The 21,073-nt window shown below is 38.8% G+C and overlaps 2 protein-coding genes across 2 annotated transcripts in view; both read right to left on the minus strand.

Annotated features, from left to right (window-relative positions):
* LOC134676766 (neogenin) overlaps positions 1-21,073 on the minus strand; it is a 224,521-nt gene that overhangs the window by 24,264 nt on the left and 179,184 nt on the right. The window contains exons 2-8 of the mRNA XM_063535150.1: positions 4,896-5,082; positions 4,130-4,257; positions 2,626-2,813; positions 2,239-2,387; positions 1,266-1,363; positions 706-796; positions 211-352 (exon numbers count right to left, since the gene is read on the minus strand). Of these exons, the coding sequence (XP_063391220.1) occupies positions 211-352; positions 706-796; positions 1,266-1,363; positions 2,239-2,387; positions 2,626-2,813; positions 4,130-4,257; positions 4,896-5,082 (983 nt within the window). The remainder of the gene's footprint in view (positions 1-210; positions 353-705; positions 797-1,265; positions 1,364-2,238; positions 2,388-2,625; positions 2,814-4,129; positions 4,258-4,895; positions 5,083-21,073) is intronic.
* LOC134676936 (uncharacterized) lies at positions 13,939-15,484 on the minus strand. The gene has a single exon (XM_063535317.1). It carries the CDS (start codon positions 15,388-15,390, stop codon positions 13,945-13,947), a length of 1,446 nt encoding a protein of 481 aa, XP_063391387.1. The 5' UTR covers positions 15,391-15,484; the 3' UTR covers positions 13,939-13,944.

Consider the following 21,073-nt stretch of genomic DNA (forward strand, 5'->3'; position numbering starts at 1 on the left):
TTTTCCGGGCGGCGCGTGAGCGTTTTATATGTAAAAGCGGCGCGCCCCGCTCACGCGCAGCCCGCAAAACGCGCCTGTTTGACGGAGCCTTAAACAATCAGGTTTTGTAAAAAGCAAAAAAACTCACGAATAATTATAAACACTCGCCAAATTAGCACAAAATTATTTCATAAATCTGTCATCTTGACTTTGATGACAACGGGAACTCACCAGTACGGTCAACGTGGTAGCGCTGTCAGCAGAGTCCAGCCGAGAATGCGCTCGACATGTGTAACTACCGGCGTCCAGACCTCTCGCTGCCTGCACACGTAGAGACCCGGACCCCACTAGGTAGAACCGTGAATCTAGGTCACTAGAAACAAACAAATACAATGATTGATCAATAAAAGTTAGTTTTCTGTGCAAAATAATTACATAAATAGTTGAAATAGAAGTAGTACGATAAGAAACTCACAGTAATATAGGTACATAATTCTCTTCAAACATTTTTAACAAAATGATAATATCGAACGAAATAAACACTAGTGAATAATCGTGGCGAACGTACTAAATTTTCTCGTATATCAAAATAAATAAAATTAAAATATATTGCAAATGAGTTTACTTTTCCGATGCTGCCAGGTTTTTTTTAAGAATGTTTATAGAAAATTGCGGAAATGAAGATACCTTCATTGTATTCTTCTTTAAATTGTGAGAGTGACTTACTTGAGGTCGATAGCGACTCCTACGTTGTTGAGCCACGTGATCTCCGGCTTGGGGTTGCCGACCGCCGCGCAGTCGAACGTCACCGATGCTCCTAAACATGTACACAAAGTTATTCAATGAGTAATGATCAAAAGTAATAAGAAAAAAAAATTAAAATATCTTTGCCATCCTACCGACTGCGCCAATAAAAATGTAACCTGTAAGCATATCTAGCTCAAGAACAGCAAGTGCCTACTGAACTTCTCAGAAATGTGTAATGTTACGGATTACTAATGATTTATACAAATAAACTAAAACTCAAAACTTTAGCGAATTTAATTCAGACCATTAAAATGACCTGGCGACCCTTATTCTTCTCTCTGGATTGTCGTGTTTCTTATATGTTTTTTCTTGTATGTGCGTAATGCACTGGAAACTCAGTTATATTCCTTTTTTATTACTTAAATTGATAGATAATCGCCCTGAGAGACCAAAAAAGCTACGAGATAAATAGTGTTTCGTACAAAAAATAATTAATTTATTAAATTAGGTTTCTCGTATTTGGAGTGGAGAAAACTAACCTTCGATGACCGTGATTGGTTGTGGCGTGGCGACGAATCGCGGCGGCTCCTCATCCGGCGGCTCCGTGCTCACGCGCAGCTCGATCTCTTCGCCCGTCCTGGAACGATAAATACAATACAATCTAAATACCAAGTGCAAAAAATATAACAGCTAAGCTTCACAGGTAACTGATACCTCAATCGCCATCGCACTAGTACTCCTCAGCCCCTTGCATCGAAAACTACACTAATATTTGTTGTATCTGCTGTGCTATGAGCTATGATGTGGAATGAAGTATATCCTTTATGGCAACGGTCGGCAACCTTTTAGCAGCCAAGGGGCACATAGTAGTTAACGGAGGTGACACGGGCCGTACATTGTTAATTTTTATGACTTGTCGTTTGTCACTATTACATACAAAATAGCCAAGGCGGCACTCGGGCCGCAAGTGACAGGTTCACGAGCCGCATGCGGCCCGTGGGCCATAAGGCATGAGAGTTTTCTACAAGGTCATGATTTTATAAGGTCGGCAACGCATAAGTCCATCTTTTGCGATGAGCGGTTCTCAATAAAATAAAAATCATTTAGTTCAATCCATATTTTGTTAATTACAAAGACTTAAATTACTGTTCAATATTACCATCTCATAGCTCGCTTGCAACTTTTCAGATAAAAAATCTCATCTATGAAAGATTAACCGGGAAGATAATGCTACCCGACACCGATAGCTGGATGCGTCATGAGGTCGCAGAGGATCTAGACTTATTTCGACCAGGATTTGAACCGTGGTTACCTTTTGTATCCTTTTGTGTGTTTTGTACCTTTTGTGTTTTGTTTTGGTCGGTATAAGTCTAGTGAAACTAACCGTGGTCCGTGAATCATTCAAAATTGTTATCGCAGAGGATCTAGTTCTAAAACCCCACCAGTCACAGATAGCATCGAACACTACCCTAATCTTAGTTGTAATATATCAATAATATCTTACAATCTCACCTATGCTTATGCGGTGATAGAGCCACTCTACACCGGTAGGTAGCCGCGTCATGAGGTCTCAGTGGATCAAGTTCTAACGCTCCGCTGGGGGTCACTGACACCCGTGCTGCCTCCAATCGTACAGGTGACCCATTCTTTAGCCAAGTTACCTGTAAGAAGATGATATAATTAGTAATGTTAGTCATACGGTTCCGGCTGGAATCGCAAAAGTGTTCATGTAGGTATTGTTATTCAGCGATTGAACTAGATAAAGCGGCGCTCTAAGACTGAGTGTGTATCTGCCCCCTTACTATATCTCTCTATGTAAGAGATATCCTTGCTATGCTCGTTTTAATTAACACTCACACTGCGTGCTTTAAGTATGCATGAACACGATAAAACACTCACATTAAGTTTCAAAACCGGTGGCGGGCTGTGTAACCTGGCGGCAGAGTACACCTTCCTCTCAGGCAGAGCTGCAGGCCCCTGCAGCCTCACGGCTACTCTCGGAGGGGCGGAGACACCACAGGGGAGGAGTGCCGGAGCTCCTACTGTGCCTAGGATACTTCGGGGGCCTGGTATAAGGGGTGGGACTTCTGAAATATAAAAAAAATATGGGATTAGTCTTGGAAAAAACCGGGCAAGTGCGAGTTGGACTCGCGCACGAAGGGTTCCGTACCTAAATGCAAAAAAAAAAACAAAAAAAGGAAAAAGAAAACGGTCACCAAGTACTGACCCCTCCCGACGTTGCTTAACTTTGGTCAAAAATCACGTTTGTTGTATGGGAGCCCCATTTAAATCTTTATTTTATTCTGTTTTTAGTATTTGTTGTTATAGCGGCAACAGAAATACATCATCTGTGAAAATTTCAACTGTCTAGCTATCACGGTTCGTGAGATACAGCCTGGTGACAGACGGACGGACGGACGGACGGACGGACGGACGGACAGCGAAGTCTTAGTAATAGGGTCCCGTTTTACCCTTTGGGTACGGAACCCTAAAAAGATCAGGTTGACCAAGGATAAATGACGATCGCAGATGGTTTCATTTCATGAAATCGTTACTAAGTCAAACACATACTACCTACGACGTTGGGGCTATTCATAAATTACGTCATTTCAAATTAGGGGGGGGGGGGGTCTGGACATCGGATGATGGTAGCATGACGTAGGAGGAAATGGGGTCATTCGAGCATGATTTTTGGATGATTTTAGCATGGGTAAAAAATCTTCAAAAATCGATGACGTTATTTTATGGACAGCCCCTATGTAGGTAGAGTGCGTCTAAGCTAAGCTAACTTTGCAATGACTAGAACAGAACAAAGTAAAGAGCGTCATTATTAACGTCATATTTTCATAGACATTTGACATTAATGATGACATTGCCACACTTTGTCTGTAAAGTGAATGTCAATAGCGGATGCCAACGAATTGTCAAGGAATGTCAACTTATGTCAAAATGCAAGGAGTGGTGCCGGAGCACCAACGAAAAGATAGCAAATATAAGACGAGAGTTACTGCAATGCTATAAATTACAATGAATACAAAATGTTGACCTTATTAATAATTACAGCTAGGTTGAGTGGGAAATTGCGATGCGTGTGCAAGATGACGCTCTACTTTTTGGACAAAGTACAGATGCATCGTTTGCACGGAGATGTTGTTTTGGGTCAGATCAAAGTGCACATGCATAGCTGCAGAAAATGTACATCTTTGTACATTGTCATTGCAAATGCCATGCAAAGATAGCTTGGTCCGAATCTAATCCATTTTCAAGTTGTTATGTGCGATATCAAATGGACATTGGATTGGTTGGTGTACTAATTAATTAATAACATTGTATTTAACAGTGATTGAACCAAACCCTTGCACCAAGGAGAAATTTTAAAAGTGCAAGAGAAAATAAAACTCACCTGCCAAGTATAATAGCGCGACCCTCGAGACCACGCTGCCCGCGCTGCCCGTGGCCACACATTGGTAATGCCCCGCCAGCGTCGCTGACATGCTCTCTATCACTAGCGAGCCGTTCATCAGCTGCTTTCTGAAACGAGAGACAAAATATTATGTTACATTATCGTTCGTGCACAAAAAGGTCATAAACTTTATTTTTTTAAATTTATTATTCAGGTAATTACAACACAATATCTAAACTTTTCAACAAAGGTATCGTTAAACCAGTCCTCCATCAAATGAGTTACCCTAATCGTCATAAGACTCAGTCATCCAGCAGGCGTATTGTGGATGAATTTATCCACGTGATTAAATAACCGTCACATTTTAAAATCGGGCGATTGAAAGTGACGCATGCCGAATTATCACGCTGTCATGTAGACAAGTCCGACCATCATATAAATCTGTGTTGGGCATGAAAATTTGCTAATTCCAATTTTGTTTTGAAAAATTTCAAAATTTTATTGGGGTTGTAGAGACAGCAACACTCCTATCTGTATATCGGTGGACCTTATCACAAAAGGCATAAGGTCCACCGATGTACAGTTAACAGTGTGGGTGATGGTACTATGTGTAGAGCGCCGGTCCTAAGGAGGATAAGTAGAGACTTGAGACTGATTGATACCTTAATTTAATGAATAGAAACGCAATCGCTCCAAAGCAATAAGTTACAAATGGCGGCCTTTATTTACATTGTGATTAAAAAATAATTACTGTTGTCTCATTAACCTGTACTTATCCTCGCTGGATAATGCATCATCCCTCCTCGGTGGACCATCAGCTCGGTGTCTCCAGTGTATCTTGGCCCCCCTGGCTGCAGCACAGCTCAGCAGAACAGCGTCCCCCTCCTCCGCCACTGCGTCGTGCGGTTCTGATGTCAACCGGACATCTTCGTCTGGGAGTAGCTCGTCGACACCTGGAAAGATGGGAAAGTAGTTTTAGATAACTTGAAAAGATGTGAAGACTCAGTTCTATAGGGGATAGTTCCAAAGCTAGGATAATATGAATTAAAAAGACTCTTGTGTCGCCAAAATGGTTTTTAGTTCTTAAGTAAGTATAGAAAATGAGTTATAGGAAAAGTGAACTTCATGAGCTAACTATGGGAAAAATGTATGGGCTTAAGTTGCCTGACAATAAATGATTTTTGTTTGTTTGTTTTTTACTTTGTCGGTAAACACTAAAAGGTTCTTTAAATAAAAGTATCCCGGCCTTAAGCGGCCTCAAGCCTCGATCACTTAACTGAAAAGATTTCAGTCACCCATAATAATCCACTTTAAACCCCTAAAATTAAGTTTAAAAAGGTTTAAAAACCAGACAAGTGCGAGTCGGACTCGTCCACCGAGGGTTTCGTACTTTTTAGTAAGTATTTGTTATTATAGCGGCAACAGAAATACATCACCTGTGAAAATTTCAACTGTCTAGCTATCACGGTTCGTGAGATACAGCCTGGTGACAGACGGACGGACGGACGGATAGCGGAGTCTTAGTAGTCCCGTTTTACCCTTTGGGTACGGAACCCTAAAAAGTATTATTATTGCACCTGAAGAGCACTCGGGACTCGAACCCACGACATCAACAATAAGTCCTAATCACGAAAACATCCTTTATTAAATCCTTGAGTGTCATCCATAGCCCACCGGCGCACAAACTTACTTTACCGTCGCTAAAAACATCTGCACTCTTATTGTACAGAGATACGGTCTGATTTTGAACAAAAATCAATTTATTAAAAGCAATATAAAATTGTAATCGCACCAAAACCAAAATACCAAATGCGGTTTCTTAATCTAACCGTGAATCTTATTCAGCTGAAATAGAATTGGTTTTTGTGAGATTTTCGTTCGCGAGCTGCAGTTACGCTCGAGATTATTGGTAGGGTTTTCAACAATGCAATCAAAGAATCCTTGTAAAAACTCTTGATCAGATTAATGGAAGCTTTTTTAAGGTTTTGGGAGCAGGCTTTAGCGTCGGTTTGTTTATCCAGTGGGAGTTTTTTATATCTAAAGCAATCTATCTATAAAATTAAAAATATATCTCATTTTATGTATGTATACATATATATGTATGTATGTATATAATTTATTGTACATAGAAATAAATACACGTTAAACACAGTTACAGAGTGAATTAAATACAACAAATGCGAACTTATCCCCATTCACCCACCATTCACCATTTACTAATTTTGAACTAAACGGAGGATATTGTTCTTAAAACACTTTGCTGGCCTGACGCTGAGGCCTACACTGATCTATGTAGTAACAAGGATGGTATAGCAAGCTATTAGGGGTTTGTTGCTATAGAAACCGAGTATCTTTTGCTGGACTACCTCTTGCTCTTAGACTTAAAAACGAACTTTTTCCATATATCTGTTTAGTTTGTGGCTAACTGCACTCAATCGACCACTGGTACTTGTATTTTATGACTTCCTGAATAGTTCCGGGAATGTGACTCAATTGTGAAATCTTTCGACTGTTCCTATAAGCTCTCTTCTGTCCCACTAATTTCCGCCAAGGAAACATTTTCCGCATTACATGTAGATGTTAATATCTCAACTAAATAAGACTTAAGAAGTATAGGTAAAAATAAATCATTAGTATTAAATGGGATTAGTTGTCAAGCGGACCCCAGGCTCCCATGAGCCGTGGCAAAATGCCGGGATAACGCGAGGAAGAAGAAGGAAGGTAAAAATAAATCATGCAAAAAATTCGCAAAAATGCCTACGTTTGTGATTACAAACAAAACTTCAAAATCTTTCGCATAAATTCATGGCATTCTTGCACGTCACTGGATATACTTATTAGTTAACTAGTAGGTAGGTACAGTCAGCATCTATAGTAGCAGATGAAACAATGCTCCAAAACTATCTGCAACCCTCACATACTTCACCAAATAGTGATATTTTGTCTCCACAGTTCATGTTTAAACGTATCTGATACATATATAAGATAGTTACTTTTGACGCAAAGTCTGTTTCGCTATTTCTGATGCTAACTGTACCCTCTTTGGTATTATTTATTGTTTTTTTTCACTTACAAATTGAAGAGATAAGCACGGACACCAATACCAAGACAACCAATTCATAATGAATAAAATGTTTGATCTTCTATACTTAAAACAGTAATTAAACACATTAATTGAATAAATAGTAAGTTAACTAAAATTCAACCGTTTTCTATGTGACAGCTGCGTTTTCGTCTACGGTCAAATGCAGTTCAACTGGTTAAAGTATCAGTTCCATAGAAATGGGCACGCTATATATAATGGGCACTTATGTCGAGTGGTCAAACTTCGCCCCATTTCAATCACAAAGTCAATAGTAAATCGAACGAGCAATTATAGCGCAATAAATCAGCGTCGCGTCCGCCCGCATGCGTGCGCGCCGGTCTGAATATCCATGCGAATTTGAGTCATATTCCTATGGCAGTAAGGCTCAAAATGTGTTGATGCGAGATTGTAGAGCAGATGCTGATCTATCGAGAATGGAGAATGTGTAGTCTTTATATAAGCGTTATAAATAATGTTATATACCCACGTGTCTTTTGACATGTTCGATGAAACTGTATATCAAATCAAACATAAGTGTAGGTATAAAACACAACTTCGCTTATTTGAGTGATCGAAATGTTCGGATAGACGTACCTCATTTGTGTATGTAATTTCTCTTTAGCGGTTTTCAATCTATGTTCTGCTTTTATTTGTTTTTTTTTTATAAATGCTAGTATCCCAAAAAGATGTCCCATAGCTCTTATGTCAGCGAATTAAGAACTATGTGACATATTTTCGAGTAAGTTGTATGCACCCATATTTTTACACTTGACTGTACTTTTCGTTTCTCGACGTGGAGATTTATCCATAGAGCGACTGGTGGTGCAGGGCAGTGTAGAAGGTACCCGAGCGCGAGGAAGGTCGCCCATGAGGTGGACGGACCAAATTAAGGCAGCAATGGACGGCCCCTTGCACGAATGCGCTAAACGCGCAGCCGTCAGGGAGGAGTGGAGGCGAGCCGTCAAACGTGTCACAAAGGGAGACTTCCAATGATGACCAAGACCGCTCTGTCAAGAGTGACTCGATCAAGAAGAAGAAGTACTTCAAAGAGTTCTTTAACTTGGTTCAATTAACTAAGTAGATGACTATCGCATGTGTTCACTAACATATTACCTACATGTTCCAATATGCATCCATCAAAGTGAACAACATACCTAGTCGTAATTCTTATTTATAAAACTAATCGCAGCACAGGCTCAATGCTCATCATCCATCATTGTTAGTTAACAACTAAACGTATTGACAGTCAGAATGACATGCCACCGAACCCTCCAAAATCAGCCATTTGTATTTGAGAAGAGCAAAATAAACAAGGATTCAATCACAAAACTAACCTTTTAATGACCAGTATAAGGTGACCTTCGATCACATAGGAATGTTACTAGTCTAAAAGTCTTATTATGTTGGAATCAAACCGAGCAGTTTCATAAACCAGTATAATTCTGAGCTTTTATAACGTATGGTTTATACGAATCTATGGGCCATAGGTATATAAAAAAATAGAGTAGGACAAATAAAGGGACGCGTGACAGATGTTCAATTCAAATGAACAACAGGCAAACAGAAAATGCAAAGAATCTTATGTAGCTAAAGGCATTGATTAAAAAAACATTTGGGACGTATGTAAACATTTGCCAACGAGTAGTGGGACTAAAAAATGACGCAAAGTAAATTATAATCATAGAAATATGTTTGACCGTTGATGAATACGTATAACTCTCATCGCACGACGGCGAACAGTCAGTGGTCATTTTGAAATATTTATCAGAAGAGCTTAAAATGAAATATTTTACAGGCCAAATACCCAAAAATATCTGAATTGTACTCTATATGGCATCAATTATAAAGTGGTATTCTGATTCACATTCCGGGTTCACATTTGCCAATTGTACGTCACCGTTAAATTCGACAGGGAACATTTGTTTCATTGGTGTTGGTACGTGCTGTGTCACAGGAGATTAAATTTTACGTATTCGGGATTCCGTATTGTATTGTGAACAATTATGTTTACGTATTTGTGATGTCGTATATTGTATTGCGAACAATTTTATTATGAACGTGCATTTTCCGAAATACGCGCTCGAAATGATCACAAAAGGGTATTGTGTGCGTCTTTGCCAGTTTTGGTACAAAGTTTAGTATTATTTAATCTTGTGCCCCTCGGAATGGTCGACACGCATGAATACTAGTACCTATTCCTTTTAATTTTTAAAGTTGGATAAAACTTATTTGAGTCGTGTAATGGTAGGTTTGGTAGTTATTGTGTATACGAAATCTTATTTCCCTTCAATAGGGGGAGGTATCTCAAAAGTTAACCGGACAAGATCTCTGAATAAAGGATTATGAACGATTTATTGTAAATGTAAAACTTTAGTGTTTACTACTAGGTAATACCTACTCTATTTGGCATTAAAGTTTTTCTAACAATAGAACTCATTGGCTTTTATAAAGCCGTAGAGGCTATCCATCTTTAGAAAAGCGACCTATAGGTTAAAGCAATATTAAATGTACCAAGCCGCACTGCCGCATACGGTAAAGGAATGATCAAATTACTCAAGCTACAGAATGATCCAGTTAGCCCGAGTTGCTCTAAAGTTAAGTTAGGTTAGGTTAGCTTGCTTTTAGCACTCAAAAGCTCCGGCTTTGAGACTAGTTAGCTAGTGTGTAGCGTGGGGGTAAGGGTAAAGGTTACACGAGGTATCCGAAATTAGTTAAAGTATATTATTAATGTTATGAAACTGAGATCACCTCGTTTTGTTATAAGTAAAGCTATGTACTTAAGTTTAATATTTATAAGTTTATATGAGTGGCACCCCTTTACAGTATTGAGAATTTTTCTTACATATTCCGACATTGATTAGAACCCACACACTGTCCAGTGTCTATTAGATTACAATGAAGTTAGATTCTCGTTCTTATTAGTTGGGTTTATAAGCATATGTTCGAAAATCGAAAACTTCTCATAATAATAACTTAAATTTCAAACAAGCGATGCAGTAATACTACAATGGCCAATAAATAAGCGAGGCTGTTTAAGTGAGCCGAGGCAGCCCATTTCCAGACGAGGTCCTTCCTGTATATAATTGCATAGGCAGATATATTTGACTATCATGTAACATAGAGATGATATTTCAGGCCCTAGTATAGTTTTAATGTTCTAACAGACCCTAAACCTCTATACATATACAAGTTCAACTAACCCTACAACCTACAAAGGTTGAATAGAGAACATCCTTGTTCAAAAGTCCGCGCACTAAAAACTCAAAATGCATACCTACTTTGTGGAAATGTGTGTTCTTTTTTTGCGTCAAAAATCCCATCTCCAACTGGCGTGAATACTAAAAGCTCTGAATGGGAAGTACACTCGGTGCAATGTTCCTATTGCTGTCGTAGGTATGCGCCGTCGAGCCCAACACGCAAAATCAGTGACAAAAGTGGCAATTCTGTCGCTTAACTTCGAACTCGGGTAAATCCATAATCATAATCATAATCATAATCATAATCATTTATTCGATGCAATCCATGGTGTTTATAAAGGTGTTTAAGTTTCATTCAGTACAGCATGGACCCTACTAGGGCGTGGCAACATATTATACGTAAAAAAAGTAAGATATTTAAACATTCATACATTATATAACTATTTATAATTTGTCAAGCTATTTCCGTCAGTAGAGAAAAGCGGTAAATTTGGAAAAATGTAGGCGCGAGGAGTTCGCATCCCAAAAAAGGTTTAAATTTCTTGCCTTTTTCTACTGACAAACTTGTTTGACTGTCTATATTTATTATTTTAGGTAATTAAACTAATTAAATAGGTCACAATATGCTATAGTCCATATACTTTACTATTTAATTGTCCATAAACTCTTGCAAAGTGTATGGGCATTTGGTTAAAAGGTAAGTCTTGAGCTTATTTACAAAGCTATTATATTTATTTTCATTTTTTATATACTGAGGGATGTGGTTATATATTCGAATGGACATTGAGTAAGGGCCTTTGTTGAAGAAATGTAGGTTAGCGGGAACTGCTTGTACAAGTTTATTGCGGATACGTAAGTTATGTAGTTGTGGTATGGGATTTTGGGGTTTTACAAATAAGCTCTCGTGTTTTCGCACAAATTTGCAGGTTTCTATGATGTATAAGGATGTAAGGGTGAGAATATTTAATTTCGTAAAATGTGGTCTACAACTTTCCTCATTACTTATCTTGGTTAGAACTCGTATGCATCTTTTTTGTAGTAAAAATAGGTCTTTAGCGTTTACACTATTGCCCCACAAAATGATACCATATTGCAGCCATGACTGGGCAAAAGCATGATAAGCACATACAGCAGTTTTTAAGTTGGTATTTATTAATATTTGTTTGAGAGCATAAGCAAATCTGGATAATTTAACAGAGATTTTATCAACATGGGCTTTCCAGTTAAAGTTTTCGTCAATGCTCAAGCCAAGTAGTGGGCAAGTGCTGGTAAGTTCTAGATTTTGTGATAGGTATGAATAATTTATTTCTAGGGCCAATCTTTGGTAGGGTCTAAACTGTATTAAGTTCGTTTTCTGCAGATTTATAATTAAATTATGATCTTCAAGCCAAGGTAAAATTGTATTAAATATTGTGTCTAAGGTGTTCGTAACTTCAGCAGTGTTCGCGCTGGGAAATATGATAGAAATATCATCTGCATAGAGTAGGGATTTGATATTAGTATTAAGTAATTTTGGTAAGTCATTAATATATAGTATAAATAAGATGCAGCCCAACACGCTACCTTGTGGGATAGAACAAGTTGTGTTAATTGTGGAAGACCGAACTTTGGATAATGTTTTAGTATTGTCATTATAGAATTCTATTTCGACTATTTGTTGGCGGTTCATTAGGTAAGAGGTAAACCATTTATGCGCGGTGCCACGAATACCAATTCCGTATAGTTTGTTTAGGAGTATGTCATGTCGAACTCGATCGTATGCTTTACTCATGTCCAGGAGCAGCCCGAACGCGTATTTCTTATTATCAATTAATTTTAACGCTTCTTGAACAAATTTATATACTGTTAGTGTGGTAGATCTTTGTTTCCTAAATCCGTATTGTCGTTCATCAAACACATTAAATTTGTTGCAAAAGGATGTAAGTCGGTTTGTCATAATGGATTCAAAGATCTTCGAAAAGGTATTGAGCAAAGCAATTGGTCGATAATTTTGGGTGTCTGAAAGGTCTCCCTTTTTAAATATCGGTTTTATTAGTGAGATTTTAAGGCTTTCTGGGAATATTCCTGAGGAAAAGGATTGGTTTATTAGGTCCGTGAGAGGATTTGTCAATTCAGTGGCACATAATTTGACAAGTGAGGGAGGAATTTCATCAATTCCATGACTAGTTTTATTCTTTAACTGTTTAATACATTTGAACGTCTCGCAGGGATCTACAGGCGACAAGAAAAATGTGTTGCTGGTTGGGTTAATGACAGGGCGGCCGTGCGGTATACTATTACTAGTTGTTGATCCTACGGAGGCAAAAAAGGTATTGAAAGTATTCGTTACTAGTTGCGGATCGTTTGTAATACTACCATTTATGTTTAGGCTCATATTTTCGGTTTTTTTTGTCTTGGTTTTATTTGTTTGTTCATTCACGATTTGCCAAACTGTTTTTACTTTGTTTTTAGATTTGTTTATTCTATTAATGTTGTTAATTTTTTTGGAGATGTATACAGATTGTTTGAGAATTTTATCATATGTTTTAGAATGTTTTTTTAAAACTGGGTCGTCAGTTTGAGTCATCAATATTTTTAGGTGGCGTTTGTGTTCAGATGAAATTTTGATGCCGCGAGTTAACCATTGTCTTTTTGGTTTAGGTTTCGGTTTAAACTGTATTTTTGGAATGCATCGATCAAGTAGGTTTTTAACTTCAGTATGAAATCGGTCAAAATTTTCAATTATCGTGTTTTGAGGGTTAATCATGGATGTAAAGTCTGTATTTTGTAATTCAGTTTTGAAATTGTATATGTTTCTTTGGTTATAAATACGGGTCATATAAGAGTATTGATTACGTAAGTATTTTGTCTTATTTGTTATGTTTTGAGTAGTCACTAAAACTCCTCTATGGTCCGAAAGGCCAAGCTCAACGACGTCAACAACTATATTATTGATATCAAAGTTCGTGAATAGAATATCTATACATGTCTTTGAATTCTGTGATATTCTAGTCGGTTCTTTTACGTGTTGATGAAAGTTTGCGTTTCTGAATAGGTTTAACAAGTTTTGAGATAGAATTGATGTTTTTAATACATCGACATTTAAGTCTCCACCAATAATCACGTCTTTTTTACTGTACTTTATGTTAACGAGTTGAAGGAGTTTATCTAATTGTTCAAAAAATAAGTCGGGTCTTCGTGAGTTATTTGGCCAATAAATTACAATCAATATTAAATCTAGTTTACGAATCTTGATTGCACAAGTTTCAAAAATACATTCTATGGATAATTTATTAATATCTGTTAACTCTAAGTATTCTATTGTATCCTTTAGGAATATACAAACTCCACCTCCTTCGTGGTTTGTCCTACAGTAATAACTCGCTAAGTTGTATCCTTCTAGTTTTAACAAATCTAACTTAGACATTGAAATCCACGTTTCACAAATACATAAGGCTTCGATAAACGGCTTATCATCTATAAGTGACTCAATTTGGTAAATTTTATTTCTAATACTACGCGTGTTTTGGTATAATATTGTAGATTGGGTCGGTTTAGGGGCGAAAAGTTTTGACAGATGACGCTGGCTGTGTGTTTGGTGTCGGCGGATGGTTTCTCAATAACGTCTGTTGTGGTTCATCTCCGGTGAGGCGCATAATAGGTAACGTTTCTGAGTTTAAGGTTGTTGCGGGTATAGTCTTGTTTCTATCTTCGTTATCGGCGTATACTTCTTGGAGGGGCATCTCTTTCCCATTGACAAATAATTTGTTATTGCGTATCACTGCGCTTTGTCCGGTTTGTCTAACTTCTCGTAGTTTTTCTCTGAGTAATTTTCTGGTTCGAAGGCTGTCACGATCAAGAAACTCTGACACAAAGAGTCCTGTGTATTTAAGGTATGAGGCGTTTTCTATAATATACTTCGTCATTCTCTTACTTAGAAGTTCTATGACAATAGGGCGCCTGAAGCCTCTACGCCCTATTCGCCAGATCTCCTCGATTTGCCCAGTTAAGTCGATGTTGTAGATGTCATAGAACAGATTTAGTACTTGATCTATCAGTATGGGTTTGGATTCACGGTCATGTTCGTTTAAGCCATAGAGAACCAGCCTCCTCACGTATTCAGTATGACTTGGTCCAGTGAAATTATGATTTGGGCTGTCTCTTACATAGTTATTGTTGCTGGGTTGTTCGGTTTTATTCGAAGGCACTATTCGGTCCGAGCCTGAGGATTTTAATTTATTTTCCAATAATTGAGTTTGAAGTTTTAAGGACGCCATTTCATGTTCAAGGGTTAAGATTTTCTTGTTTGTTTCGTCAATACGTTGGAAATTTGAGTTAGATTTTCTTAAGATGTTATCTGTTTGAATATTTGTAGCGTCAACTGATAGTTTTATGTTATTTAATTCCGTTTTTAATGTAGCATATTTTTGAAAGAGGTTAGATATATTAGTTTCTATTTTATCAGCTAGGTTGGTAAATCGTTGCTCTTGTTGTTCAAGCTGCAGGGTCATTTGAGATCTGAAGCTTCTTAATTCGGTAAGTATGATATCAGAGAGTACTTCATTGTTCTTTTTTAGACTTAGATCCGGATCTTTACGGGAGATTATTAACAAACTGTCGTCGAGGCTGTGTAATGTGTGACCTTTATTCCGTATTGTTACATTGGAGTCATCCGAGTCTGTGTCTGGAAGTTGGTGCCAATCGTCCATTGACACGTAATTTTGCAATGTGTTTTTAATTGGCGTGCTCGTTTTACCTGTTTTTGGAGCATTGCGACAAAGTTTGCAGGTCCAATTTAATTTTCTTTCAGTTGACATTAAATCAAATAATCCATGATATACATTGGCACAGGGAAGGTCGTAAGTACGCTCACAGGCACAGCATGTGAGACGATCCCGTTTCGGTAGTGTCTCGTGGCATTTGGCGCATACATCCGCTGTGCTGGACGTTGCTACGTCGGTACGCAGGTCTGGAAGTTTCGTGGAGTCATCTTTCGACATGGTGACAGGAAAATTTTAAAAATTTCACTCGCGCATTTAGGACACTGTTTGCGGTTTATTGCGTTGGTAAAAACGCTGGTATACTTCCCAGGTGTTTAATTATTATTTTTGGTGATGTTGTAAACACTATTTGACTATTTATATAATTAAAACATTCGACCCTATCGGCAAATATCTATCCTATAGTTCGTTTTTTTTAGCATTAGAAATAAGGTAAACAATCTTGATGTGTCTTTTAATTGAAAAACACATTTAAAAAATAAGTTACGGCAAATATGTAACATTTATGAATCTAATACGATCATTTATATATTTCTGCTTTCATAAGTAATAGTTACTGATTTTTAAAAAGCGTTTTTGAATTAAAAGACATGTCACAATCGCTTACCTTCTTCCAAGTTCTTTCTAATGCTAAAGAAACGAACTATACTCTATTGTTTTTTCTTAATACTGAAATCGCATAATCTGACAGATGGATTTACCCGAGTTTGAAGTTAAGCGACTCAATTGAGACTGGCTCTACGACCAAGTAAGGGCCGACACACGGACACAGACGGATTGCAACCTGACTGCAATTGTATGAGAACTGCAGTCGGCGTGCAGTTCCCGTACAGATATCAGTCGGGTTGCAGACCGTCTGTATCGGCACACAGTGACACATTTTTGGCTGTCCGAAAAAGTATAGGTAGGTGGAGGTAGATGTAGGATGTAGGATAGAATTTTTTTTTAACAAAGGAAGTTAAGTTTAGGCTTTTGAAATTGTCAATGTCTCCTCGTGTGTGTTGTTTCTTCCTGTTAAGATGGCGCTATTATAGATTAGTATGCTGACCACAGACTAGTAAAATTTTGAATATTATCCGGTGACAGAAGAAATTAAACTTTAAACGGGGCCTGATGTCGATATGTCTTCTTTCTCGCAATTTCAGGATTTTCCAGCAGTTAAACTTAATTCATTTCAGATGGCAGAGTATTATACTAGTGATCCAGTGGTCGTGGGCTCAAGTCCCGCCCAAGACAGTGAATTTTCCACTTTTAATTTATTTCTAAACTTAATAGCCTCGTTCGCAGACGTTTCTGCATGATAATTTAAGATTAATTAAGAAAAAAAATTTAGATTGATCAATTTAGATTTAGTAGAGTGTAAATCCAACTTAATAGACACAGTGTAATGTTGCTTTAACAAAATAGTCTATGACAGCTATGACATCCGGCCCCACCCCACTTTCACTAATGGCGGCAACTGCATTTTATCCTCTTACTAAAATATGTACTCATTTTCATAAGTTGTTTGATAAAATATACTACCATTGTAGTAGATTGGCCAAATGGCCATAGTAATCCAGCGCGGGAACGCTGCCTGCGTGATGGGCACCTTCCCAAGGGCGCAAAATTTTGATAGGTATTTTAGCTTTAGTTTTTAGTTGTAGTTAATTTTAGTTTTGTATTCATTTTATAACACTTATTTTACAATAAATGAGTTTTCTCTCCACAATTGTAGACTCTCAGACGGTGTTTTATTGAAAACCACTACAAATGCCGCATGCCACGTCGCCTGAGCGAACTATGTAAGCAAGAGGAATGTGTCCGTGGCACATGTCATCTCGACTCGACCGGCGCTTCCGTTTCCGTCCGGATTAGTCATTGACCTAATTGCTGCACGGTGTATAACGGCCCGATTCGGACTTTAAGATACGTCAATTAATAGATGTAGAAACGATATGGATTAGATATGGCAGTGTCAAATGTGACTTTTCTTCAAACAAAAACGTCACATTTGACTCTGTCACATCCAATCCGTATCGTTTCTAGATCTATTAAGTGAGATAGGTAAAGGTTAAATTTCGAATCGGGCAGTAAATAGGTGTCGGTGCACTAGTTTACTCACACATGTGCTTAACGTGATAGACTCTGCTAACTTTATTTCCTTTACAGACATTTTTGTTTTTAGGGTTCCGTACCCAAAGGGTAAAACGGGACCCTATTACTAAGACTTCGCTGTCCGTCCGTCCGTCCGTCCGTTCGTCCGTTCGTCCGTCTGTCTGTCACCAGGCTGTATCTCACGAACCGTGATAGCTAGACAGTTGAAATTTTCACAGATGCTGTATTTCTGTTGCCGCTATAACAACAAATACTAAAAACAGAATAAAATAAAGATTTAAGTGGGGCTCCCATACAGCAAACGTGATTTTTGACCGAAGTTAAGCAACGTCGGGCGTGGTCAATACTTGGATGGGTGACCGTTTTCTTTTTGCATTTTTTTCCGTTTTTTTTTGCTTTATGGTACGGAACCCTTCGTGCGCGAGTCCGACTCGCACTTGCCCGGTTTTTTTTAGAACAGGCACGATTTCATTAACAAATAGAGGCTATATAGTTAAGTGCCTTTGGGAAAATGGGGCGTCTCAGCCGTGAAAATCCGAAAAATAAGTCTACAATTATTATTACCTATACTTCATAATAGCATAGATAAATTTGAAATAAGCTTAGAGTGCCCTCTCCATATATGAATTACATGGGAGTTAGACATATGGCAGGTATGCACTATGCATGGTAAAACGTAAGTATGAACGTTTAAAACTCGCATAAAACTTATTATTTACGGGGGGTTTTAACTATTATGTATGGAGTCAGTACTCTAACATTGCTTATTTCTCTAGGTGTGCGTGCTTCAAGATAACACAAAATTGATTTTGTTTACTCTTTACCATTTTATAATTTAATTCAAATATGCAACCGCGAAAATGTACCTACCTACTAATAACTACTACAACTTGACAAGGGCATACTTTGAGCGGAGTGCCGCAGTTTGAGAAGCTCTCCCCAACTTTACCGAGTACAGTATTCATTACTTCAGATTTCATCTTTAACCATCAAAAAGCCATTATTAATTTCAGCCACGTAGAGGTTGTCTGGAAGAGATCGCTTTTTAGCGGTAAGGCCTGTTGTTTACCTCTACTTGAGTTACTGTTTTCATTGTATTGTTTTCTGTATTGAGATGTGATGTGCAATAAAGAGTATTTGTGTTGTATTGGAGCATTCCATGTAATTGTCTACCGTTTGTCCCGCAGAAACGCGGATTATCTGAATATTTGTAGGTATAAGAGTTACCTTTTTAGGGTTCCGTACCCAAAGGGTAAAACGGGACCCTATTACTAAGACTTCGCTGTCCGTCCGTCCGTCCGTCCATCTGCCACCAGGCTGTATCTCACGAACCGTGATAGCTAGACAGTTGAAATTTTTACAGATGATGTATTTCTGTTGCCGCTATAACAACAAATACTAAAAACAGAATAAAATAAAGATTTAAATGGGGCTCCCATACAACAAACGTGATTTTTGACCAAAGTCAAGCAACGTCGGGAGTGGTCAGTACTTGGATGGGTGACCGTTTTTTATGACAAATGGTCAAAAATATGCACAGAAAAATAATCGCCTGCTTTAAATGCCAAAAAACAAGTCGCAACACAGGAAATAAAATGCGTTTGTACGGGACAGCCCGCGGAATGCTCCATTTAAGCTTGTAACTTCGCTTCGTCGAACGAGCAGCTATAAATAGGAAGTGCAGATGTCATCTGGAGTTCGTATGGATTGCCCATTGACCTGGTTGTGTGAGTGGGCACTTATTCACGCCGCGAGTCGGCGAGATGAACGTCTGTTTAGCCTCACACGTCCAGTCAGCTGCAGAAATAGTTGACCCCCACTGCAAACAGCTTAGCCCTGCAGCACTCAGCCGCAAAATTCCATGGCCAATTTATGAATGGATTTATTTCCAATGTGTAAAAACGATAGATAACCGGACCGATAATATATTTTATAATATATTGATATATTTGTTTTTGTGTGTAACTGCGTATGTGTAGGCACATTGTTTGTAGTAACGCATTTTACCACTCCGTCAACAAAAAAAAAGGTAGTGTGCGTGACCGCTGACTGCTAAAGACGGCGCCTGAGCGGATGGCCACTATACGCGGATACTGTAGGATCCTACATCCGAAATCGGATCGAGCAATGTGAAAACGCTCTAACTCGAAACCCTCATATGTCCATTTGTAAGTGATCCCACAGACACATAACCGTAAAAACAACGCTACATTTACTATCTATCCCCCATTATCCCCCCTAACGTGAACGTGCGGAAGACGGCACATAAGGAAGAACCTACAAAAAATGGTGAAGGAAAACACACGTGTTGAGGTCACATACATGCCATGTTTCAACGTGAAGCGACGTGGGTACCTTATACGAGGGTGACGCTGAAAGGTTTTGGAATATAGAAAAGGTAGTTCTTTTCAATACTTTTTCTGAAAATATTTTGTAAGGCTATTTTGGGTGCTTTTTGGTTTCAAAGATCTCTATCGAGACGAGTTTTTAGCTAGACGTGAGTTTGTATGAGTACTTGTGTCACATACAAATGCTAACGTATTAACACAGCTGAATTCTAACGATCGTGTCACGTTGTACGGCGCCATTCAACTGTCGAAATTGCGACTACATTGCACTTATTTATTTATTTAATCTTTATTGCAGATAAGGAAATACACTGTACAAAAGGCTAACTTAATGCTATAAGGCATTCTCTACCAGTCAACCTTTAGGCAAAGCAGATAAGTTGTAGGCGGTGCAAAAACATGTAGTATAGATGATACAATTAGGTACCTGTACGAACACAATACTATCATAATAAACACACTAACATACAAAACTTTCAGATTAACTTACAAAACTTTTAGTTAATTAGTTTAATTCTTTTTTCTTTGTCTATATTATTTTGCTTATATTTAAGTTTAGTTTTTAATGATCAGGATATTTTTGTACAGATATACATATACTAAATTATAAACACAACATATAAATTTAATAAACATTAATTTCACTTAAAAACTACTAAATCTAAAACTATAAATTACATCTAAACCTAAACTTAAACTAACCTAAAAAACTATTCAAACAACCCACCCCGCATCGCCCCCGGCGCAAAGGTGCCCATCACACTTGCCGCGTTACCGCGTTGAACCGCGATGGACAACCTCTGCGCCAGGAACAACCCGGAGCGGGGGTCGAGACCCCTCTGCCGCAGGCGACGCCCCAGCTCCCCGAGAAAGGTTTTCGCCTCCGCGCACCAACACCCCGATGTCTCCACAGCCAAGGGAACGAACAAGTAGTTCGTTAACCCCGAGTACTTGTCCCTCTTAAGGGACGCCGCCTGCTCAGCGGCTGCACCTGCCGACCTCACAGTGCGGCCAAGGTGCGTGGCGGCAAATGTGCTGACGCAGGTGGCGTCCCACAAAAGGCACTTTCCTTTCTCCCACGGCACCAGAGTCAAACCGTCCGGCCTTTTGCCATCTGACCGACTGAGGCCCGGCGGCTCCAGCACACACGGGACATTGGCTGAAACCAGCGCCCTTCGAACAATGTCGTTCAACGCGTGGTGGCGTGGGAACCTCCCCGCGCATCGGCAACAGCTCAAAGCGTGGTGCCCGTTACTCTCCACCATGGACCCGCAGATGCATAGATGTGGTTGACAAACATCGCTGCCCAGACGAAGAGCAACGGCCACCCGCAACGAGTCGTCGTCGAGCAGGGTGCCTAAGTTCGGGGAGGGAAGGGCGTGCAGCCAAGCCCCAGATTCTGGCGCCGAAGCCGCGTTCAGTCTGGCTCTTTCCGCACCAGAAGCTTTGCCTAAAAG

Source organism: Cydia fagiglandana, chromosome 25 (genome assembly GCF_963556715.1).
Source record: "Cydia fagiglandana chromosome 25, ilCydFagi1.1, whole genome shotgun sequence".
Lineage (NCBI taxonomy): Eukaryota > Metazoa > Arthropoda > Insecta > Lepidoptera > Tortricidae > Cydia > Cydia fagiglandana.

Bases quoted from the DNA above. Each gene is read 5' to 3' on its own strand.
- LOC134676936 (XM_063535317.1), bottom strand. From the start codon at position 15,390: ATGTCGAAAGATGACTCCACGAAACTTCCAGACCTGCGTACCGACGTA.